Raw genomic sequence first — 16,126 nt, forward strand, 5'->3', positions numbered from 1 at the left:
TTGAAATCAAGATGCTCCATTTAGTTTTAAAAATATGCTCAGGATCTGACTGATGCCTCTTACCTAACCACAAGGTCATCTCTGAGGTCAGCCAGAGAGAAAGTTACATGTCAGTGATCTGTCTCTAACAGTACCAGGGGACATATCTACAAGTGGCCGGGGTAAAAAATAGCTGACCTTAGGTCAGCTAGTGAGGGCTTTGCCAGATTTTGGATGGGGCACTTTTTAAGCCTCGTTGTAAGAAATAGCCTAAACCCTTCTGCTCTGCTCGCAGGATTCTATAAACATGTGTTTGTAATAATGTATCAAACGTACTGGAATGATCTGTTTTCCTATGGCAGGCTTGATATCCTACAGAAAGAGAGCCCCGCGTTACTCATCTTCGCGTGATCATTCGCTGAGCCTATTGTGAAGCGCATAGTAGATGTTTATCTTTTTTTTATTTTTTAAAAGATTTTATTTATTTATTTGTCAGAGAAAGAGAACATATGCAGGGAGAGGGAGAAGTGGAGCAGGCAGAGGGAGAAGCAGACTCCCCTCCCTGAGCAAGAAGCCCAATGCAGGACTGGATCCCAGGACGCTGGGATCAGAACCTGAGCTGTAGGTGGATGCTTAACTGATTAAGCCACCCAGGCATCCCACATTGTGGATGTTTAATAACTACTTTTTTTTTTTAAGATTTTATTTATTTATTTGACAGAGAGTTCACAAGTAGGCAGAGAGGCGGGGCGGCGGGGGGGCTCCCTGCTGAGCAGAGAGCCAGAAGCAGGGATCACTTCCAGGACCCTGAGATCATGACCTGAGCCAAAGGCAGAGGCTCAACCCACTGAGCCACCCAGGCACCCCTAAAAACTGCTTTTTAAGTGAATGAAGGTTAAACATCTGCAAAAGGGAGTTTTGTTGACTCATGGGGGATTAAAGAAACACTAAAAGCTAAAATTTCTATCTAGCCAAGAGCTTTTGATTTAATGGGTGATACTTTAGCTTTATACAATGTTTCTGCTTTCAAGAATGTTCATATATTATAAAATTAACAGGGCAAAATTATTATTTCCATTCTGCATGTGAAGAAATTGATCTCCTGCCCAAGTAAATTGTAGCACTAAGATCAGAACTCTGGTTTTCTGATCTCCAGCCTTCAATGAGGTGACCTTATTTAGACAACTCATGTGTATATGTCTGGATTCCATCTATCATGTCAATCTTTTATTTCATCTTTTTATCTTCCTTTATCATCCTTGGAGAAAGATAAACGGAAGCCATTGTCTTCCCAAACCTGATATGTTTGGTTAGCTGAAAGCAATCCCCTTCCTGGAAATGCCCTAAAGGAGCTCAGGAAGCTGTAGGATAGACTACCAAGTAACGGTAGCCAGAGGTGTGTAATTGGTGGGCTGTATTTTTCACCTCTTCCCCTTTTTTTGTAAAGAGATGGAACAGCCCTGTGAGTCTGGGGGCGTTTGGGTCTAATGTGAGTTAGGTGGAGCTTTTGTCATGAATGGGCTGTGGTTTACAGATTTGTCTTGTTTTTTAAGGAGAATTTTCCTGTGCAATTGCATGATCTTCTCATTGCACAGCATAAGAATAAAGAAATCCCTGAGGTTTTTAAATTGAAGATTTACTATATTTTTCAGGGCGGTGATAATGCCTCATTCATCTTCAAATTTTCCAAAATCTAACACTGGCCCTCCATACAGTAGGTTATAATTATTTGCTGAACCAATGAGACGCAGAGAGGTAACAAAACACCCCAAATTAAATTACGTGCCGTATGCACTGACACCCCAAATGGCTTTTCTTCCCTCCAACCAATGGATATTATGGGCCATTTGTGCTGATAAAGACTTTGAGCTATAGATTCAATGTTCAGAAGAAACACCGTTCTTGTCTGTACATCAGAGCTAGTGTGATCATTTGAATTTGAACTTTATCATATTCTCATTTATTAAAAAGGAGTCTAAACTGAGACAGTGATGGGAATTATTGAGTGTGCTAACAGTGGTAAACTTTGACCTCATGGTATTTAATCTGGTCAACTCTGTGGTTGATTGAGAAGAACAAGAACAGCATGTTTTGTTGGAGATTTGTGCCTAAAGAGTGAGGTGTGATTGGGGGGTGCTATAATATGGGAACTTTTAGAAAACTTCCTACTCCCTTTAGGACATGTAAACGTAGTTCCATTTTCGTTCTTTTCAGTTCACAAACATTTTGGGATATATTGTGTAGGAAGGTAAGTTAATGGGCATTGCTTGGGAAGAGGACAAATATTTATTATAAAGATCTTTAAATGGTGTTTATTAAAGAGTAATCTAACAGTTCTCCAGATGATAAAAGCAGTTTTTTTTACGTATTGCCTGACTGGGTCTGCATCTTAGCCCTGGTCCCAGAGACTACAGTGTGTTTCACACCTAACTGGGAGGGGCCCTGGAGCAAGTTGCTGGAATGTTCTGGCTCAGACTTACTCATCTGTACCAAGTGGATGATCTCTGTCCAGGGTTCTCTGCTGTTCTCAGACTGAAGTCCCAGGAAGGCTACTGACTTGTGGGAAAAGCTGATTTTCGAAAGGGATGGATCCTGGGAGAAGGTGCTCAGGGGCGTGAGACAAACGTTCCCAAGGTTCTTTAAAAAAAAAAAAAAAAAAAAAAAACTGGATCTGAATGTGGAAGTCTTTGCAACTTATTCAAAATGATCACCAACAGGCAAAGTAAAATAAATGACAATGTATATTTTCCTTTTACTTATTGCAAAATGGTTAGTGTGTTCTTTTTAATCTTCACACCAAAGAAATTAACTGTTCATGGGGAAGACTTCCCCAGGAAGTGGTGGCTCGTTTAACACGTCGGAAATCGGACTTTTGAGACAACTTTTCTGAAATCCCGGAATAAAAGAAGATTCCAAAAAAAGTTCCCTAAAATGAAACCTCACCATCTAAGCGTGCTCTTCTCAATTATGTTTCTGTTCAAAGCTTGGCTGGCACCGTTTCCAGGAATTAGCAAAAGTATGTGTTTAATAAGTAACCCTCCAATCGAATGGCCCTTATTTTTTCGTCTTATTTCCGCCCCGGGGACCGAGGAAATCCTGAAAAGCAGGGGCCGCTCTTGCCCCGCCGCCGCCGCCGAAGCGCTGAGCTAAAGGCCTCCGGCGCCGCACGCCCTCCCCTTGGTCGCCGCGCCAGGGGCGCTCGGGTCTCGGGGACCCCGCCCCTGCCGGCGTTCCCCCCGCCTCGCAAGCGCAGGGCGGAGCCGCGGGCGGGCGGGCGCAGGTGGGGAGGGGCGGCCCGAGCGCGTCGGTGACACCCGCGGTGGGGCGGGGAGGCGCAGCGGCCGCACCCCGCCCTGGGAAGAAACCCGCCAGGTGTGGCCTGGGCGCCGGGTGCCAGCGGGGAGGAGACTCGCGCCCTCACCGACCAACACCAACACCCAGCCGCGAGCCCGCTCCTCTGCGCCCTCGCCGCCCTCCGAGCCACAGCTCTTGTGCCGCTCCTGCTCCCCGCCCGTCGTCGTCCCCGCGCCCGACCTCCGTCCGCCGCACCGCGCTCGCAGCAGCCAGGACGGCCCTGGTGGCCAGGAGCGTCCCCGCGATCGACTGCGCACCCGCCCCGGTTCCCAGTTTGGGGGCCTTCCTTCGAACCCCCCCACCCCACATTCTCCGAGCCCGCCCGCCCTCGCTTATGCCTCGGCGCTGAGCTGCTCTCTGAGTGCCCGCCGACATGAGCTGCAACGGAGGCTCTCACCCGCGGATCAACACGCTGGGCCGCATGACCCGCGCGGAGTCCGGTCCCGACCTGCGCTACGAGGTGACCTGCGGCGGCGGCGGCGGTGGGGGCGGCGGCGGCGGCGGGGGCACCAGCAGGATGTACTACTCCCGGCGCTGCACGGTCACCGACCAGAACTCGGACGGCTACTGGTGGGTACCGGCCGGCGGGCAGACACCCGGCGCCCGGGCCCGCGGGGTCTCGGTGCTCTCCTCTCCGAACCCCAGCACGCTGGGACAGGGAGGGACGAGCCCTCCTCTGGTTGACGAAAAAAAGCCCGGTCCTGGAGGAGGAAAGTGGTTTTGCTCGAGCTCGTGAAAGCACTTCCTGCTGGCGCTGGGGCAGCAGCCCGGTGTCCTCCCGCCCCGTGCGCTGCTCACACCCGGGTGGGTGGGTGTGCGAGCCCGGAGAGGAGCGGTCCTTCCCTGCAAACCGGTTCTCCGTCCCAGCCTTCTCGCTTCCCGCGAGCCGGGGCAGGAGGGTGGCCGGCGAGGGGTGCAGGAGGACGCGGCTGGCGTGCGCGCCACAGGGGTCTCTGCCTCCTGGACTCCTCCCCTCCACCCCCTGCGCCGCCGGGCCCAGTTGGCATCCCCTTTGTCCCGGCCGGCAGGTGGGAGGTCGGGCGGGGCTGCGACAACAAAACCCAACCTAACCAACTATTACCAAAAGTAGAACAGTAAACGAGCGGGGATTCCGGCCTGACCTGTAGGCAGGGCTCGGATTCGGGGCTCCTCCGCCTCTGGTGGCTTATCCTAAATTCTTGGTCACCCCAAGACCACCCCTCTCGGGCGCCTGGCGGCTCTGCCACCCAGGGCTTTTGTAAGGAGGCTGCGCGTCCGGAGGCTCTGGGTCGGGTCTCAAGAAGGCCCCGCCTCAGTCTCCCCTGCTACCCAAACTGAGCTTTCGGGCCGGAGCAGTCGCCAGGCCCCAGGTCCTCTGCCAGGACACGCCTGACCCCTTGCCCCGCTGCGCCGCAGCCCCCGTACCTGTGGCCCTAAGCCTGCGCCCTTGGTTTCCTCCTTTTAAAAAAGCCCAGGAGGAAGGACCTCGGTGTATTATTGGTAGCCGAGTGCGGGCGCAGGGTCTTCGGGTGGCAGCGGGGACATGTGGCGGGGTGGCCGCTGCTTCCCATCCGCGCCAGCCCGCGACGCTGGGGGTCTCTTCCGATCCAGGTACCCCGCAGGGGACCCCCGGGATGTGGGGAGGGTCTGTTTCTCAGAATCATTGCGGAAACCGATCGTGGGGGTCGTTTGGGAGGATGGGGGAAGATAATGAGGCTGCTTTTACTGGGGCCACAGAGCTGGATGCCAGATGCCCACCGGAGCAGTGAGAATTTTGCGGTCGGCGCCCTCCCCGCTCCCCTGCAAGCCCTTCCCAAGCTGGGCTTTTGGGAAACTGGCCTGCGTTCCAGAAAATTATTTACCTTGCCTCTGGCCTTAGGCTGGGGAGGTGCAGCCTGAATGCGCTCCAGGAGTTTTTTGTTTTACCAGCAGGTTTGAACGCAGGGACTGCTCGAGTTGCAACCTGTTTTCTGACCTGTTTTCTGCTTCGGTTTATTTATGTCTTTATTTTCCCCGAGCATCTTGGCAATTGATTTCCTCTTTTTGAGTTAGCAAAGAATTGTCTCGATCTTGGAGCTCTTGTTTTCTGAACATAATGCACCCCGGGGATTTCCAGGAGACACGTACCGAGTACTAGGAAAAATGGGGAGAAAGTTTTGCCAGTTATTACTTTGGTTTTTAAGTTTGTTTTAAAACTTAGCCAACCGATTAAATCTGACACTTTACTTTTCCCTCCCAGTCTTCCTGTATTTGGGAAGCACGTTCTTTTAACCCACACATTTATAGTCAAGTCGGAATTTTGCAAGGATTCTTGGGCAGCAATTTTTCTTCTCTGGCATTTTATGAACCAAGTATTTCATTTTGATTTTGTATTTTTTTAAAAAAATATGATTGTGTTCATTCAGAGTCCGTGTTTTTGTTTTTTTTTTTTAATTGACAATAAACCTTACTGGTTATTGGACTATTTCACTCCCTCGGCCTCCTGTAGAGGTAAATTTGTGAAGTATTATGTATCGGATAACGAACTGCGGGAAGATGCATGGTTTGTAAGGATCCTTCACGGAGACACTAAGTTTTGAGAAGGATCAATGTTTTCCCATAGTATTATACCTTGTGTTCTGTTTTTCCAGCCTAAAAGCTGTTAATGAGTATGTCAAGTTTTACCTCTCTGGGAAGGGAAGACAGACTGAAGTTTTGAATTACGTAATTTGGGGGGAAGGGCGTTTCTTTTTGTGCTTTGATGTTGATACCCAGCCCCCCACCCCCCCACCCCCCCACCCCCCCACCCCGCCACCCCGCCCCGGGCAGCGGGGCGTCTTGCTTGGGGGCTGGAGTCAGTGTGGGGCCCTTCTTTCTTGATCCAGTAATGGGGATTCTCCCAGCATGCCTGGCCAGCCCATGGTGCGGCTGACCCCTCTGGAATGAGAATTAGCGCGTGCGCGCACACACACACACACACACACACACACGCACGCACACACACACACACACACACACACTCGCTCGCGCTCTCTCTCTCTCTCTCTCCCAGCAACTGCTGACTTGTGGATCTTAAAAATAAGGAGAACTGACGGAAGAGAGACAGAACTTGCCCCGACACCTTTTTTTCTGGTGTTTTTAATGGTTTTGCGCAGAGGGACTTGTCCCAGAGCATGTACTTTGTAGAAGTAGGATTTCATCTCTGACCCGACTGCCCCCAAATGAAGGAGGATTAAGAATTCACTAAGTGCTTTTCTGCCCCCAAAGTCTTTCTAAATAAAGGTTTTTGTTTCTTTTTAAGGCACAAAAACTGGCATGGAAGCTATTGGTTGAATTTAAGCTTGTCTATTTAAATTGCCACTTTATTGTCTGAGTGATTATTTTTTTAAATAATCGCGATTTTAAAGAATTGGCGTTTGTATCTAACCTTTCCCTAAGTAAACTAGTTTGAGTGTGTAAAGAATCTAAATCTTCTTTTTCTTTTTTTTTTTTTTAAGATTTTTATTTATTTATTTGACAGACAGAGATCACAAGTAGGCAGAGAGGCAGGCAGAGAGAGAGAGGAGGAAGCAGGCTCCCTGCTGAGCAGAGAGCCCGATGTGGGGCTCGATCCCAGGACCCTGGGATCATGACCTGAGCCGAAGGCAGAGGCTTTAACCCACTGAGCCACCCAGGCGCCCTAAATCTTCTTTTTCTTTCTAAGATGACTTTAAAACATCTTCCTGTGTCTGTGCTTTATATTAAGAACACTTGTCAGTTCTTAAGACAGTATTTTATCTCATTTGTGGTTCTCCCTCCTTCCCTGCCCACCCATCTTTTGTGTTTTCTTTATTGTAGGCTGAATGGAATCAAAACTACTTTCATTTCTTTTTCTTTACTCAGTGTTTGAAAGTTCGGTAAATGTTATGTGCTTGATGATGTAAGAGGTATATTTTTGAAAATTTAAACTGTGGATTTTGGTTGTATAGGATGTTATACTAATATGCCTTTCAGTTTAGGCAGATCTACCCCAGCCTTGTTCCTGTGGTTAAAAGAAATGACAAATCTGTAGTGAAATTTGGAGGCCAAGCGACAAAGTCCTACAGTTGTATATTTCCCTGATCAAAGTGTGGATATTATTGGAGGATTAAAAGCCAAATAGGGTGATTAAGCTTCAGAAATATGTGGTCATAAAGTTAATGCTTACTTTTCTCCAGAACTCGTGATTTCAAAGCCAAAATACATGTGAATCTTACTTGATACAAAGTTTGTTTTAAACTATCTTTTAGGGGTGCCTGGGTGGCTCAGTGGGTTAAAGCCTCTGCCTTTGGCTCAGGTCATGATCCCAGGGTTCTGGGATCGAGTCCCACATCAGGCTCTCTGCCCACCTCTCTCTCTCTCTCTCTCTCTGCCTGCCTCTCTGCCTGTCAAATAAATAAATAAATAAAATAAAAAATAAACTATCTTTTAAAAAGAAGCCTCTTCCTTAGTGAGAGATACACGGGTCCATTTGCATTGAATTTTAAGGCTGGGGAGAGTGCAAAGGTGTACAGAAGCCTCATTCTTCCACTTTGGAGACCAGTAGAGTAAGACTTTCCCTAAATCCCCAAGTCCACCCATGGCGAAGTTGGCTAGGGAATTCAAGGCTACTCCCCTCTGCCCTCCTGTCAGCCTGTGCCTTTAGACCATGTATCTTTTTTAGTAGACTGGACAGTCCTGTACTTAAACAATGGAAGTATCTCAGTTCCATTCATTCATTCATTCATTCATTCAGTAAATATGGAACATGTAGTGAGTGTTAGGTGTCAAGAAGAGTCAAAGGTGAAAATACAAAGACTTTTTTTTTTTGTTTGTTTTCTATGACAAAGACTTTTTGAAAGAAATAGAGTTCCTTAAAGGAAAATAAGCACCATAATACAAAAGGATGATGGACAGGAGAGTACCACTGATTCCAAGGCTTCCTAAAGATAACATCTGTAGTGGAGGCACTAGCGAGATTTTATAAAGAAAGTGATGCTGAATTAGACTTGGGAGTGTTTCAACAGGTCAGGATGGATGGGCAAAGAACATTCCAGCAGGAGAGAGGAGCACGAGAAAAATCTGGGAGGCGAAAGACCAGGAGCACATTCAAGGCCTGCAGAACAGTCTCCTTTCTGAGTGGGAAGCTGTAAGACATCAAGGAGGAAGGGCAGGTTGGGACCAGCCCTTGGGACCAGCCCTTGGGACACCTTGACTCCATGGTGGGGAATGTGCATAGGCAGAGGGGAGCCATTGCAGGTTTTCACGGAAGCCGAGGGGCAGTGCCCTGCACTGAAGGAGCAGGGAGCTCAGACTGTCCTAGTGAGCTGTCGGATGGTTTCTGTGCAGCCGTGTGCTGGGTCCATAGGAAGGTGGCTTAAGGAAACCATCAGGCAGTGAAGGAGAGAGGTGATGAAAGTCTGATTGAGGGTGGTGGCCTGACCGTGGGATAGGAAAGTGGTTGCGGCTGCCACTGAGAGCTGGATGCGAGAAGCCAGGGAGAGTCTGAGAAAACAGGCTTGGAGTCCAGTGACTCACAGCAGGGATCTTCTAAATATTTTTCTGGGAAGCGATTGCAAAGTAAGATTCAGTTTAGCTTAATCGAGAGCAGATAACACTGACATGGTTATTAACTTTGAGTAAGTTCCATCTTTTATAAAAGTATCAGATCAGTGGTTAATAATAGTTACCATCACCCGGGAGACAACTGTGATATGCCAGGTATCTTCTGTCCATTATTGGAAGGTTCCCATTGTACAGATAGTAAACTGAGGTTAAAGTAGTGACTTTGTGACGTGGCCCGGGTCACACAGCTAGTGAGTGGTTGAGCTGCGTTTGAATCCAGGATACCACAGTGGGTCAAGAAACGATCAAAAACCTTGACTATTAGAATTCATCTTTTTTACTTGAAAACTCTTCTAGCTAAAATGCTTTTAATCTGTTGTGTTCATGTGAAATATTTATTTCATTACCATTGTACTCTTTTGTTATTACTCTGGTAGGGTTTCCATCTGCTTAGGAAGAAACACAGTGTGATGCTGCCTTCAGCCAACTCCTGTTGGTCAGCCCTACAGAACAGCTTTCAACAGCAGTTAACTTTGTCCTCTAAATATGGGCATAATTTCATCGTAGTTCAGGTGACTGAAATGTGTTGGGAAAGAAAAAAAACCTGCTGATGGCCCTGATGGCTCACAGCTGACTACCGAGGGTGGAGCAAAGGCGGGCTTGGGTGTGACTTGGGGAGTCCAGCTCAACCCTCAGCCAACCAGTCTTTCCAGATGAGGCGGTTCTAGAAGGCGTGCTTCAGTCTGGAGGCCATGCTGCTTATGGCCCAGCCCCACCCTTCCCTTTTCTCTTTCTCTGTCCTGCACTCGATGGGAAACAGTAGGTGTGGTTCTGATACTGAAGTCACCACCCCACAGACCCCAAGTCTCAGTGAGCCTCTCCTTTGGGGCAACATCCTGGAAAAATGTTAGCACAGCCCAACCATTTACATCTTATCGCCCGTACCGGGGACTGGATGGGTCCAGGACCTGGGAGGACCTCATGAAGGTGAAATCCACATTTCATGAAATTGATGATGCTTTAGCAAACAGATTTTAAGTTCTTGCTTGGAATCACATTGACAATTTTTTATTTATTTGTTTTTTAAAGTTTATTTATTTAGTAATCTCTATACCCAACGTGGGGCTCGAACTCACAACCCCACGATCAAGAGTTTCATGCTCTTCCAATTGAGCCAGCCAGGTGCCCCTGGAATGAAATTTTTTTGACATGCAAACATAACGTCCCTTGCTTCATCTGGCACCTGAAAAAAGTTGAAAAGGAGCTGACTTCGTGAGGAATAACCAGATAACCTGTAAATAATTTTTTTTTTGTTCCCTCAGAATGAATGGGAGGTTTCTCATAGGGGAATAATAAAATAGAAATTCTTTTTTTTTTTTTTTAAGATTTTATTTATGTATTTGACAGACAGATCACAAGCAGGCAGAGAGGCAGGCAGAGAGAGAGGAGGAAGCAGGCTCCCTGCTGAACAGAGAGCCCGACACCGGGGGCTCGATCCCAGGACCCTGAGATCATGACCTGAGCCGAAGGCAGAGGCTTAACCCACTGAGCCACCCAGGTGCCCCTCAAAATAGAAATTCTTATGGCATTAAGTTTGTAAGGACCAAATATCCATGTGTCATCCCCACTTAATGAAGGAAAAGAGGGCATCTTTTTCTGAATTTTCTTATCCCTTTAGTAAGTTTTGTGTTGTTAAAATGTGTCACTCTCTTTGAATCATCTCAAACTTTTTATTTCAGGTCTTGTAATAATTTTGGGAACCTGTGAAATGCCTCATATTTAATACCTAATCCATCTCTTCTTTTTCATGTTTTTGTTTGGTTTGTTTTGGTTTGGTTTTTGTTTTGTTTTGTTTTTCTTTTTTGCTTCTCACCTTATCCCAATTGGTGCAAAATATCCTTGGGCAAACCTCAGAATTACGCACTGAGACAAAAACACAAAATGCAGGATAAAACTGAAATCTCAGGATACTATCCTAGCGGCAGCTGCAGTGAGGACTGGGTTTGTGCGGGACGTTGCTGACCTTCCTGGCTCCCCTTAAGAATCCCGTCAAACCCGGGAGGTGGGTGTGTTCCTGTGTGTTACAGAGGCAGAAACTCCAGGCACGGCGAGTTAAGTCATTTGCTCCCAGTCACAGGCTGTACAAGCAGATGGCTGAGCAGGGAATGGACTCTTGGTCTACCGACCTCAGAATATTCATGAAATTAATGGTATGTCTTCTGTTTGCCCCACAATGCTCCAATCCACTGAAAGCAGTGTGAGAATAATAAAACGGAAAGGAAGTGGAGCTTTTATTACAGACGGCTTCCAAAGCTCCCGGGTGAGGACAAAATGAAGGTTTGGAGAAGACCCCATCTCTAAAATTTATAGGAAAAAACCCTTTTCGCACATTGTTGGGGTGGGAATGGGGGGTAGGGGACAGGGCAGGTGCGCTACCTGACTTGGATTTGGAAATCAGGGTAAGGAGATGGTGGTCATATCCTTGGATCAGTCTTTTATTTACCTTTGTTTTTCTTCTTCGTTACTAAACCAAACAAATACGCATTAACTACCTTCTGTCTGAAAAATGAGGTTGTTAGGTGCATGGAGGAGTCAAGGGTGACTAAGGTACGGGACTTTGCTCTCCAGGACTGGGGTAGACAGGTGTGTAATAACTAGTGCAGAATAAGGGCAGAGGTGGGAACGCAAGAGCTCCAGGCAGGCGGCATTTGGTCTGTGACTTCCAAAGGATGGACACATGACATTTCTGCTGCGTAGCACGTTTGATGTGTCTCGGAGGTATGATACCGTCCTTCCATGAAAAAATGAAAAGATCACTTTTTCCTCTTTCAAGATCCTTGAAAGAAACTCAAAATAGTACATGTTAAAATGCTTTGAAAATTATAAAGAGCTAAGCAAATTGGCTTTAAGATCAATATTAATAAATGCATCACACAATTCTAATTTCCAACCAGTATTTATGGAGCTTTTCTAAGGCCACTATTCTTCGAACCTGAATATATAAAGAGACATAAAATGCCATTTCTGGTACTTGTTCAGGACCCTAGGTTGATGGAATGAACGAAAGAAAGGCAAGAGATACAGAAGGTGGCAGAGAGAGAGGGAGGAAGGGAGACAGAGGAAGGAAGAAGGAAGGAGTCCAATAGGAGAGAAAGTGTATCCACAAAAGGAAATGCAGAATTCATTGGTGTGGGCCACATGTGTAATGAACAGTGTAGATATTATAAAATGACTTTAAAAAACAAAAAGTAAATATTTAAAAAAAATGACCTTGTAATGCTGCATGCCTCTGTTCAAAATATTTGTCTTATTTTTTTTTCCTATAATATTCTTGGCAGCATTAAACTAATGTCTTAAAACAGCTAATTCTGAAGTGTTTTTTTTTAAAGAAAAGAATGTTATTTGTCAGTAGTAAAATAAAAGATAACTGTCTAATATTGTTCACATATTTGTGTGCTTTGACCCTAAAATTTGGATTAAAATCCAGAACGCATTTTCCGTTTAGCCATTGTTGAAGGGATCTTTATGTAAACTGTTTGAACCACTACTTGTTTAAACAAGTTTCAGAATGAATTTTTTTTTTAAGTGTTTGTGTAGGCAGGTTCTTTGTTGTATGAATCGTTTGCCTTTGTAAGTGTGAAGATAAAAACCAGAATTTCAGAAAAGTTGAGGACAAATGTTATTTTTTCAAGGACAGCTATTAATTTTAGAAGTCAGTATTTTTTGACTGATCTGACCCAAGTGAGTTTTGTTTTCTTGTGGATCTTTTTTTTTTTTTTTGTCACTGAGTCACTAAAATGGGATTTAAAACGTGAACTTTGAGCTTGTTAGTTCAATTCCCACCGTGGTTTAAAATCTCTGCACCCCAACACCTATATATACCCGTAGTGAAAAGTTCTTTGAGGCCAGGGATTTTTAAAATCTTTCCATGCTTGTTAAATATTTTATTTAAAAATTATTTCTTCACCTATGATAGAATTGTGCATTTTCCCAGTCCGTGGATGAACTTAAGAGGAAACTTCCCTGCCATGAGACAGGACGGACTTTTTTAATATTCTCGGTAGGAGGGAGTTCATTTGGTAGTTTCATGAAACAGTTACAGAAGAGTGAACTAAAGACATCTTAGGTATCATCTTGCCTAACGGATGAGAAAACCCAGGTCTAGACATTTCTGATATTAAAAGAAAAAAAGTTCCAGAATTGTTATGTGATCAATACAAAATAGGATTTGACTCAAAAAGTTGTGAATGGCACACAACTGTAAAAAACCATGCCATGTTCCCCGAAGCCAGCCCTCCCGGCTCTCCTGCTGAAGAATCCTGCACCGCACAAGGTCAGGGGCCTGATGCCAGACCGACTCCATGAGTCACAATCCTTTCGCCCACCCTTCCTCCTTGATTTCAGTAGATCCATTTCTATGGGGATCTTCCCTTGGGCCAGAGACCCTCAAACGGAACAGGAAAGTGGATTCTCTTTTCCCCAGTCACCAAACCTCAGTGGGCCCGAGTCTCCCTCCCTTCGTCTCATGTTGACAGACTGACCTATGGGAAAAAAGCGTACACCCAGTTCCCTTTCTCACCTAGCTCTGTTTCCAAAGGTTGTTCTGGGCCACACCTTGGACCGAAGTGAGAGTCTTAACAGATTAAAGAGGGGATGTGTAGATCTTGCTTTAAAAGCCAGGCAAAGTCTTGAGAAGTAGCGTGTCAGATGGAACTTGGTTAATTAGGTCATATTTTCCTATAGACAAACAGCAAGGCCAAAGATTCTCCATTACGTTGTTCTGACACTTAGCTTTTCCGTTTTTGTTGACCCTTAAAAAGATTCGATTTTCGTGCATTTCTCTTGCTGTCAGTGTATTCACTTAATTGCCAAGCGACACATATGGGGTTTTAGTGGAAATCTAGGGCATGTGTGGTGAACATAGGCAGGTCCTTTAGCAAAGCGTGAAGACTTTTTTTTTGAGAATTATCAGCAGCATGAAGTAACCTGAGTTTTTTGTTTTTTGTTTTTTGTTTTGTTGTTGTTGTTGTTTTGTTTTAATTTAAATTCAGATGTATGCAGGGGAGAGGAAGCAGTGAAGATGGCTTCTTAATTAATAGAGATGTCCACTGCTGTCCAGACAAATGTCTTCTAAAAGTAGGAGGGAACCAAAAAAATGTAGAAAGTCCATCAGTATTTTAAGCCAACATATAACTTCCTCACCTCCCTTTTTGCTGGATACAGTTCATTTCTGTGTCATGTAACTAATAATTGGTTTTGAAGAAGCTGGTGAGTTTTATATTTTGACAAGTGAACTTAGAATTGAGTGTCATAAACTCACCCTTTAAAAGACTTATATGTACACCGTGGTCCATTCATTCACAGCTGAGTTGGCCTCCCTGCCTTTCTCTCTCTCTCTTTCTCTCTCTCTTTTTTAATGCATTTTTATTTTGGAATGATTTCACATTTACAGAAAAGTTGTAAAGCTACTGGAGAATTTTCCTGGACCCTTCACCCAGTTTGTAATACTTTTTACAACAGCACATGTTATTAAGTCTGACTTTCCATTGCCTGAAGAGATAGCCCTTTCATTTGTATGATGGGGACTGGCTTTCTTTGTGGGAATCACTCTGTGAACAGGATTGCTGAAAATGCTTCCAAACAAAGGTACTCTCATCCCCGTTCAAGAAAGAAAACAAAGATAATTACACAGGACCTTCCTGATTCCTTTTCCGTTCTAGGGTTCTAAATGAGCTTTCTGTATTTCCCAGTTTTTTTTCCCTTTGTCTCTTGAATTTCTTTCCTGTGATTCTAAGGCGATTGGAATTTTGCACAAGTTTTGACGACTGATGGAGTCCTGTTTACATCTCAGCGATGTAATGTGCCAGATTTCCTGTATCATTCAGCATGGAAGGAAGAGAAGGCCGCATTCATGGGGGGTGAGGGGTGGGGCATGCTGGTTTTGATGGGTGGGCGGTCCGGGCTGGGCTGCGCTCTGCCTGGGCCTGCCTGGACGAGCAGTGTCATCATCCTAGCAGTGTCATCATCCGGGAGTGGTTCCCAGGGAGAGCTTGGGTCCTCACCCACATACATCAACTAGTGCTGGCTTGTAGGAGCCTTGCTTGCAGGGAGGGATGGCAAAGAAGTGGCAGGGAAAGTCAGTGCTTCCCCAGTGTGAAAAGATGCAAAATCAGGTGCCGTGGACGAAATTTCTTGCGATTTTACCACATCTGTGCATAATAGTATAGCCTGGGTTTTACAACACCCCCCTTTTATTAAACAGTGAAAATCTTTCTTTACAGCACACACAGACACCCCCCCGCCCCAGCTCCAGGTACACACACCTGTAGGAGAAAGTGAATGCATCAAACAGGCATCGAACAGTTTTTTCTGCAGGTGTAGGCCGGCCTTGGCCAAGGGGCCTAGGTGCCTCCGGGGCCCTGTGAGGGACTCAGGCTTCTTACAACGCATTTGGGAGACCTTTTCCTGAACATGAAACCATAATTCAACATGCTTTAAATCTCTCTTAAACTAAGCTATAGGAGGCTGTGCCATGGTTTAGAGTATGCTGGCAAATGACCAAGACTATTTTTATTATACCTTTTCTTTTGACTTCTACCTGGAACACATTACATTCCCGGCATCTCTTTCTTTAAAATATGGTACATCTACATCACCAGCTTTCTTTTAAGATTTCTGCCATGCATCTACCAGAAAAGTGTTTTGGGGACACACCTGGGTGGCTTTCTCCATTAAGCACCTGCCTTTGGCTCAGATCATGATCTTGGGGTCCTGGGATCAAATCCCAAGTCAGGCTCCCTGCTCAGCAGGGAGTCTGCTTCTCCCTCTCCTTCTGTCCCCTCTACCCAGCTCATTCTCTCTCTCAGTCTGTCTCAAACAAAATCTTTAAAAAAGAGTGTTTCATTTGAGAGGTACATTTGGGTGATTGTCCTTGTAGAGAAGAATATTCCATAGGGCCATCTTGAAAGGAAAAGTGGCTTGTTTTTATATTAGAGTTGTTTACATTTCCCTTCACTTTCCTGACACCGTATTTCTTTATCATTATTCTCATTGTGATTGCGGAAAATACTTCTTTAGAATAAGCTCGTCTCGTGCCTCTAGCTGTTTTCCTCAGCCAGACTGGCCAGTGAAACTTTCATGCTCTGGGTCTGATCCGTTGAGGTCTTCCCTTGGAGGGGCTTGTGCAGATAATCCTCATTGTGGATTATTGGGGGGTGAAGGGGGAAAGGTGATAGATAAGCTGCTAGAAATGTGTTTCTACCACTCAAGGGAC

The 16,126-nt window shown here is 45.6% G+C and overlaps 1 protein-coding gene across 2 annotated transcripts in view; it reads left to right on the forward strand.

Moving 5' to 3' along the window:
- The first annotated feature begins 3,609 nt into the window (after positions 1-3,609).
- Positions 3,610-16,126, forward strand: part of DSP (desmoplakin) — a 45,583-nt gene continuing 33,066 nt past the window's right edge. The window contains exon 1 of one of the 2 annotated variants that reach the window (XM_032861526.1): positions 3,610-3,903. In XM_032861526.1, the coding sequence (XP_032717417.1) occupies positions 3,707-3,903 (197 nt within the window). In that variant the 5' untranslated portion in view covers positions 3,610-3,706. The remainder of the gene's footprint in view (positions 3,904-16,126) is intronic. The other variant, XM_032861527.1, reaches the window with a different exon arrangement.

This window comes from Lontra canadensis, unplaced genomic scaffold (genome assembly GCF_010015895.1).
Source record: "Lontra canadensis isolate GAN:19392208 unplaced genomic scaffold, GSC_riverotter_1.0 scaffold21, whole genome shotgun sequence".
NCBI lineage: Eukaryota > Metazoa > Chordata > Mammalia > Carnivora > Mustelidae > Lontra > Lontra canadensis.